The 9,069-nt window shown below is 37.0% G+C and overlaps 1 protein-coding gene across 1 annotated transcript; it reads right to left on the reverse strand.

Moving 5' to 3' along the window:
• Positions 1–8,040: 8,040 nt before the first annotated feature.
• Positions 8,041–8,850, reverse strand: LOC107009802. Its single transcript, XM_015209131.1, has 3 exons — positions 8,640–8,850; positions 8,434–8,576; positions 8,041–8,355 (listed from the first exon to the last, which is right to left on the reverse strand). Exons 1-3 carry the CDS (start codon positions 8,848–8,850, stop codon positions 8,041–8,043), a joined length of 669 nt encoding a protein of 222 aa, XP_015064617.1.
• Between the last annotated feature and the right edge of the window lie 219 nt (positions 8,851–9,069).

Raw genomic sequence — 9,069 nt, forward strand, 5'->3', positions numbered from 1 at the left:
TATATATATATATATATATATACCTATGTCCCTTGATTGATTCATGAAGACTATGAATATGAATCCTTGACATAGTAAGCTAGAGCACCCTTTGTTGTGAATGTGTGTATATGAATTGAATATGATCTTGAATGTAGCAAAAAAGTTCATCTATATGGAACCTTTTAGAAAGAAGGTTATGATATCTTTGAAGTTTAAAGTCGTAATGATATCCTTCTCGTGTGAATGATCGACTTAGGGTTGGTTGGTTGGAACAACATTAAATCATCCTTAAGAAAGTCATTGACCTATATTAATAATCATCGTAAGGTGTCCCTAGACGACCCTCCTCGTTAAGATGTATTATGATTTTGTTATGAAAAAAATTTAATACCTCTTCATATGCTCCTTTATTGAATTACTACATCACATTAAAGGCTAGCATCGTCTGAGTATGCTTGTAGAGTGGCTCTAGTTGTATGATGAGACTAGAGTACAAAGAAACCCTTGATATTCATTAACCATGTGCCTACATGAGATATGTCCTAATTCTACCATTGGCAAGTAGAACACCATTTATCGGAGTAGGGTTGACTTCTTATTCCATGATTAGCTAGTATGATCTATATCAATTAAATTGCCTATTCTCATCATATGGGATACATGCTCGAGTTGGATAAGTTCTATAATGTTCAGGTAGTGGAATGGGACACTATCTAGACATTGCATGATTAGGTTTTTAATATGTTAGTATGTAGGTTCCCTAGGTATTCTCCAAGACCATTATGTGAATGTCCTTAAGTTTTGAATGTCTCCTAAATGGTTTAATGAACATAATGACTTGACATAAATGAATGTTGATGAAAACGTACTTATATAGAGAAGCTTTGAGGATTGGTTAGGTAGGCTTGGAGAGGGTGTATGGGCGTTCTCTTCATGTCTAACTTAGGTGAGTATTATAGTAATTCTAGGTAGCGATTCAAATGTATAAAATGGGGATAATCTTATCTTAGGTAGTCTAAAGGATCAGTTTAGTCTGTGTGAAGGGATTGTATGGGTGGGTCACTCACAACTCACTCAAAGAGCCTTAGAATCACCTTTGGCAGGAGTGTCTCATGGTTTTGTGAATTGAATTGATATTGGTGTTGTATTATGGAATGTTACTAGATGTGCTTATGTTGACTTAATGTGATCTCTTATTCTTGAGTTATGATGTTTTACTCTAAAAGAGCATGTTTTATACAAAATTCCTTTTAGCATGATTTACTGCATTATGCCATACTTAGTACATTTTAATATACTAATTCCATATATTTTGTCTATCTCTAAAGGTGTAGGTGACATTTGAGAAGAGTGTCAAACTGAAGCTTGGATTAGCATTTCATTCAAGAAAGTATTGGTATGTGCTCACTAGATTCGAGGACATCATGATGTTTAGATTTCTTTATTGAAAGTACTGTAATAGACTTGCCTATTTTTCTATATGTTGAAGTATGTGTCGTGTCCAAATATATTCATATGTCTAAGATGACGACTTTGAGACTCGCCTTCCATTATCTTTTTCAATAAATGAGATATTTTGAAGTATTTCTATGTCATGTGAAATGTTTAATTCTACACTACTTCTCATACGTGTATGCAATGGATGATGTCAAAGGGCTTGTACAAGACCTTCGAGAGGTCAGGTATGTCATGTTGTGATTTCAAAATACCATATATTCTTTGGTTTACTCTCAAGCCGTTAAAAAGTTGGTATCGGAGCATAGTGTATGAAAGTGGTCTTAGAAATCCAAAGTCTCAAGAAGCCACGTCGAGTAGAGGCTTGTTCAATGATGTGAGTCGCGACACTTCTACTTGCGAGAGGCTATATGACGATAGAGTTTCACTTTCTTCATTAATCTTTTGTCGTGCCAGTAGAGTTGAGGTTTAAAGTGTCTATTCCAAATATCTTCTTTTGTTATTTTAGGAAACGAGTACTAGAAGAATGGTCGTAAGAAGGTTGGAAGAAGGATTGCAAGAGGAATCTCCCCAAGGTGGCCTAGCTCCACAAGGAGTTCAAGTTCCTTAAGATGATCAAGTTCCTCCTGAAGGTGATCAAGTTCCTATTAGACGTCAAGGTAATAAAGTTCTGGTGTTCTCCCGGACATGACAAATGGGGAGATTAGAGAGGCTTTACTTAGTTTAGCCCAAGCATGTATAATTTATGTGACTAGGGACATTGAACGTCGAATGAATGCTTTAAAGAGTACCATAACCTCTAGTTTGAGAGACTTTGTGAGGATGAATCCTCTAATCTTTCTTGCTATTAGGTTGGAGAGGATCCCTAAGAGTTTCTTGATGGTATGTACAATGTGTTCAGTGCTAAGGAAGTGACTTCTAGGTAAAAGGAGGAATTGGATTCATACAAAATAAGGGAAGTTTCTCAAGTGTGGTACACCCAATGGAAATATAATAGGCCGGTTCAGTTGGGTACAATAGAGTAGGAAGATTTTAAGGAGGCTTTCTTAGGAAAGTACTTTCCTCGTGAGAGGAAGGAGGTGAAGGTTGAGGAGTTCATTAACCTTAGAGAAGGGAACATGAGTGTGGAAGAGTATTCTTTGATGATCACCATGTTTTCAAGGTATGCTCAATACTTTGTGTCTAACCCTAGGGATGAGATGAGTTGGTTTGTGACCGGTGTTGCCATCCTTGAGAAAGAAGAATGTTTTACAACCATGATTCACAATGATATAAACTTGTCTAGACTTATGGTGTATGCTCAATCCATTGATGAGTCCAAGGTAAGTAGGATTTCTAGAAATTTGAAGAGGAGTGGATCCAATGAGATAAAATAAAATAGTTTTAACAAGAGGGCTACAAACCATGTTGGTCAAGGTTAGGGTGGCAGTAGTTCTCGAGGTGTTAAACCTACTTGTGCTACTTCTGGGAAAAAGCACTTTGGGAAGTTTCTAGTTGGTACTGGAACTTGCTTTGGTTGTGGTAAGTATGGTCATAATGTGAGGGATTGTCCTAATATTTCCGCTAAAGAAAGAGATACAAAGGAAGCTACTCCATGTGTTCCGAAAGGTGGTTCTCCAAAGAGGAATCCTTCTATTTTCTTCAAACTAAGGGAACAAATTCGGATGATAATATCGGTAAGTTATAGATTTCTCTCTTGTGTAGTGATGATTTCCTTCTAGGTGGGGGATAATGGTGGGTATTATAGTTTTGCTTTGTTGTCTCTTCTCTTCTATTCAATTCAAGCCTGAGAGATACAAAGTCATAGAAGCATGTTGCATATTGCATTGTGTTTGGGAATCTTGTTGAAATTGATTTTTCATTGATTCCTTGCATTGTGCTTTTGATGAAGTTATGTTTATGTTTTAAAATGAGTTTATATGGTTTTATCTCTCATATTTTGATGCTTCTATCATAAATTACTTAAGAGTGCATTTTTTAAAACTTGAGCATGTTTCACTTTACGTTTGTTGGTGCTCACTGTAAAAGTTTTGCAAAAATGATTAAATTGTTGTTTTGTTAAAAATGGTTATAATGTGTATAAAATTAATGTATTTTAAAATTCTAATGTGTCCAGAAGGATTTCCTCCTAATTGAAATGAAGTATGTGAGTCTTATTGCATGATGAGTTGTAAAAATAGTTTTTACCTTCTTGTTCTGTTCTTAGTCTCGTAATTATGTGGAAATTAGGCGTTCCTCCTAAATATGTGTATTGATTGTCGTGTGGTATGGTTATGTTCTTCTAGTATTGAGTTTATTATCTCTTGATAGTGCCTAAGATGTGTCAAGTGTATTTCGAGGACGAATGTTGTCCAAGTCGAGGAGAATGTAACACCCTGCATACGAGCTAGATTAAACTAGAGCCTAAAATGTGTTTCATGAGTTTATAAAATCCTAAAATGGTTAATGATAGTGTTAGAAGTCAGTTTTAGGACTTTGAAAGTGAAACGTCGAAGACGTCCGGAAACCAATCGAAATTGAACTAGTGTGTCCTAATGTTTTGTAGTAGAGTTTTGGGGGATAGTTTTATGGTGAAATTGTGTATCCATAGTTCCTATACATAGAAGTACATGTAAAGGATTGAAATGTCTTACAACGAAGTCCCGGGGACGAACCTAAAGGTCCCCAAGGAGGATCCATACATTGGGCAAGCAAGCTGCCGCGCCAGACAAGAATGGGCAGTGTCTGCGCATGGTAAAGCTGGCACTGGGAAGGGCAAACATTTCCGTGCGACGTGGGGGAATCACTAACCATTCTGTCTCAAAATTTTCCAGAACCAAGAATTGAAAATACCTACACGACGCGTAGTGACCTCCCAGTTTTGGTTGCATCGTTCAAGTAAAATTTGAATTGGTTAAAATGTCTATTAAGTTTAGGGGTATTTGGTTTAATTTGGTGAAGCCTTATTGACGGTTGTTAAGTCTTTTTATGTTTTTAAACTCACAAATCAAAGTTAAAACTTCAACTCAAAACAAAACCTCTCCATTCCTTCTCTCCGAAAACCTCCATTGATGAAGGCTTGATGCTCCAAGGAAGAAGACTGATTTTCCAAGTTTTCTCTGTCAATTTAGTAGGCTTTTCTTCACAATTAAGGTATGTTTTGATGATTTTAGACTAAAAACTCTATGAACCCATGCAAAATATGCAATCCAAGTTTTGACTATAATATGGGTAATTTGATCATGTCTCTATACTATTGAAATCTTGTGTAGTTTACTTTGGGATATTGAATTATGAAAGAATCATATTAGAATTATTAGTAGGATGTCCTAAATTGATGAATTCATATTGTATTATATTGGATTCATTGTATATTTGGATTGAATTGGTGATCATCTCTATAGCTAAGAGCCTTGGTATATTGAGTTTGTTGATTTGGCTATGAATTGAAGTTGTGAGATTGGATTGGTGCTATGCCGACCAAACTTTCTCTATATTGTGTAGTATAGCTATTGAATTATGATGATGTTTGGTATGGTACACTTAAGACATTTCTAACATTATAAGCAGACATACCCCCTATAGGGTTCCAGCCACCACCCTCCCTATATGCTTGGGCCGTGAATGCTTGAGCCAACAAGGTCATAGAAGTTTTAAATTTCTCTACAGTCCCATTCTCCACTAGAGGAGCATTAGGAACTTTGGGAGGGACATGATTCCCTTGGGGAAGAACCTTTGGATCCTCATGGCCATATTCTTCCCTTCTAAAATTATCCCTATTGTTAATCATACCCTTGATAAAATAATAGGCAAAGATCAGAAGAAGGGCTTACTCAAGCCAAACACTAATGGTATGGCTTGAAGAATGAAGAATCGAAACTTTCCTAAGTATCACGTAGCCTCCTACTCATAGATGTGTCGCAACTCACACCAATGAATAAGACTCTTTTAGACATGGTTTTGAGACATCCTAAGACTGTTTCATAATCTTATGCTCTTATACAAAGTTTTTCATGACCCAAAGTACACCCTAGAATTTAAGGCATCCTTCAAGTCAGAAAACAGCGTACTTGACCTCTCGAAGGTCTTGTACAAGCCCTTAGACATCATTCATTGCATAAACACATGAAAATTAGAAAAGAATAAAAAAAAATTCTCCAAAAACATAATGTCGAATAATTTTATAAAACTTCTAACATATGACTCAAAAACAATATATGACATCATGAATACATAGTCTTGGGTCGCAACACATAAAACTCTAAAGATAGAAATGAACGTTAAAGTTAACATAGTGCTCCTATCCTCGCATGCTTTGAGGACTCACCATTATTAATATTAACCACTTATCTTAATTAGCAAATAGATGAGGATAACAAGACTTCCTGTCGGCCTCGACCTCCCATGGTTCTTCCTCAACTAGGTGGCTTCTCCATTACACTTTTATGGAGGCCACCTCTTTTTCCTCAACCTCCTCACTTGACGATCAAACATTTGAACCGGAACCTCCTCATAGGATAGGTTCTCTTTCACTCCAAGACCTTCAATAGGAAGAATTGACTCGGGGTCACTAATGCACTTCTTAAGCATGGATACATGGAAAACTAGATGAACCAAAGATAGTTCAGTACATAATCTCAACTCGTATGCAACCTTGCCAACCCTTTGCCAAATTTCATAATAACCCACATAACAAGGACTAAATTTCCCCTTCTTTACAAATCTAACCACTCATATTGTCTTGCTTGATATTGATAAGCTCCTCCACCTTAACTTCTTTTTTCTCCCAAGAAAATTACATACCAAGAAAAGCTTCTTTAAATTCTTCCCACTCAATACGACCCGATTCCTTAGGCATATTTTCCTTCCATTGAGTGTACCATATTTGACAAACATCCCTCAATTGATACGAAGTTAACTCCGCCTTCTCCCCAGATGTAACCCAATAACACTCAACACCTTAAACACTCCATCTAGGAACTCTTGGGGATCCTCTCCCACCTTAGATCCAAGAAAGATAGGAGGATTCATTCTTAAAAAATCTCTTAACCTAGAACACCTTGAGGAGATTTCTCAACTTCCTCAACTTGAGGAGGAATCTACTCTTGCACCTCATTCTCCTCAACTTGCCCACATAAAACCACATAGGTAACCCATAACTTAGTGAAAAACTAGGGTTGATCCAATTCATGGGTTCATAGGTAATTTAGGTTAAATTCATTAATACAATAACAAATTTAATCCATAATAAAAGTTTAAAAACAATTGATGCAAGAACCCATGGTAGAATCATGAAATTGGACAATTCAACTTTGAAAATTTAGAAAACTTCTTGACAGTTGGGCTCCTTGATGAAGATAGTTTCAAGGATCAAAATCAAAATCTTGATGAATATAATTCTTCACTTTGATGAATAATCTCCACTCAATTCATCACACCAATCTGTTATTTAACTTAGGACTTCAATGGAGTCATAAAGAATTTCTAAGGGATTTGGGGATTTTGATTTGGAAGAATGAACGCTTCAATGTGTTCAAGAATTATATACACATTTAAAATACCCAAAATACCACTATATAACCGCCAATACTCTGATTTTGAACTGGGGTGAAATTATAACTTCACCCCTCACTTAACAGTAAAGCGGCGTGCAGGAAAGACTCATCGATGGTTGAGCAGTCGACTAACCGTTTGAACACAAATGGATCGTCTTGTCCTTCCGTTGTTGAGTTTAGAGAATCAACATGGGTATTACATCCCAAGACCAAGTATCCACCAACGTCATCCATCGGTGGGGTGTCGATTGTCCCACGAGCCGTCGATACCTCTGTCGTTTGGGGTTGCCTTGGACAGTCTTGGCACCACTTTTTGGGTCCTTTCTCAATGACCCTTGGATGTTCCTTGCGGATGTTTGATCGGAAGTTTCAAACCCAAATACAATTGTATACGATTTATCGCGTCTCACATTAATTTCATCCAAAACGAACACGTAAAACTCAACGAAACATGCATAGACACATAAGGTCATTTCAAGGTAAGATTTTGGAATGTCATGGGCGTTCTAAGACGTTTGACCTCGAAACTCCACGAAACCTAACACACTGCCTATATATTCTATAATGACTCATTTAAGGACCTTACAACGTCATTAATCAGACATAAACACACAAAACCACATATGAGGCACATAGGTGACTTAGTCGTCGAATGTCTTGGTGGTCCCTTGACGTTTGACTTCCAATGCACATAAAATTTTAGGCACTGCCTCTATACCATATGTTAAAACTATGTAGGACATTAGAACATCATGACAAATATGTTAGGATCTATTTCACCTAATTCATTTTCGGGGTCTTACAAACTAGTTCAACATACGTAATTCTATAGGGTAACATTATGGGATAATTTCTATATACCCTTTTAGTAACAACTGACTCACCCACCGGGGTAGACACAATGAAAGGTTCATTCAAGATATCGGGCAAAATGTTTAGCTACTAACGGAGTAACAAATTACAAGGTAGCACCGGGATAAAGTAAAGCATATACATCTATAGAAAAGACTTTTAACATACCGTTCACTGCATCGAGTTTATTTTCTTTCTCACCCCTAGAGCGAAAATCCTAAAAGGGATTCTTCTTTGGCACATCCACATTCAAACCACTTGCTTGATCTTTCCCACTACCCTTGTCTTGAACCTTAAAGTTTGGGCAATCCTTCACATTGTGCCAACTCTTACCATAACTAAAGAAATTGTCTATCCTAATTGGGCTATCACCGTAATGCTTCTTACCACAATTTTCACAAGGTAGTTTCTTGGTTGGTGAATTAGTACTCGTTCCCTCTTTAGGATTTGGATTAGACACCCTATTATCACGAGCCTTAGGGAAATTGGAAGGGACTTGATTAGAAAACATCTTTTTGAACCTAGGCTTTTCCTGTATATCAATCATACCCTTTCAAGAACCACTTTCAAATTAATTTTCCCTATTAGCATCTCTACTCTTCCTCTTAACCCTTGTCTCCTCCACTTGTTCAGCATGAACCATGAAACGAGAAATGTTCATATTATCAGGTAACGTAGACGAATGACATTCTTCTTTTGAGTCATCGGATACTCCCGTTAGAAAATCTCTCATCTTATTCGTTGGGTCAGAAACTAAAGAAGAAGCATACTTTGACAACTTAGTAAATTTCAAAGAGTAGTCAAGCACACTCATACCTCCTTGACGAAAGTTGATAAATTCTTTCACCTTAACATCCCTCTTTTCCCATGGAAAGAATCTATCGATAAAGGCCTTCTTGAAAATCTCCCATGTCACTGAACCATCCCTTAAAGGCCTATTGTCTCTCCACTGGATGTAATAAGTTTGCGCAACGTCCTTGAGTTGGTAAGTATCCAACTCGACCTTATCACTAATAGTCAACCCCATAGCAAATAGGATTATGTTGACTTTATCAATGAACTCTTGGGGATCTTCCTCCCCTTTGGAACCATATAAATTAGGGGATTCGTCCTTGTGAAATCCCTCATACGGGAGGCCATGGTGCTAACATGTTTGTTTTCTCGAATACCACCTCTCGGTTAGCTTGGGCATTTATGATTGATATTGAGTAGTGCTGGCTTGTGATTGGGTTGTAAATTCTTGGGC

Source organism: Solanum pennellii, chromosome 2 (genome assembly GCF_001406875.1).
Source record: "Solanum pennellii chromosome 2, SPENNV200".
In the NCBI taxonomy this organism is placed as follows: Eukaryota; Viridiplantae; Streptophyta; class Magnoliopsida; order Solanales; family Solanaceae; genus Solanum; species Solanum pennellii.

Excerpts from the sequence above, each read along its gene's own strand:
- LOC107009802 (XM_015209131.1), bottom strand. The coding sequence starts at position 8,850 with ATGGGGTTGACTATTAGTGATAAGGTCGAGTTGGATACTTACCAACTC. Across the intron at positions 8,577-8,639 it reads TATCAACTTTCGTCAAGGAG|TTTCTGACCCAACGAATAAG; the intron begins GTATGAGTGTGC and ends CTTCTTCTTTAG. Across the intron at positions 8,356-8,433 it reads AACAAGTGGAGGAGACAAGG|GAAAAGCCTAGGTTCAAAAA; the intron begins GTTAAGAGGAAG and ends ATTGATATACAG.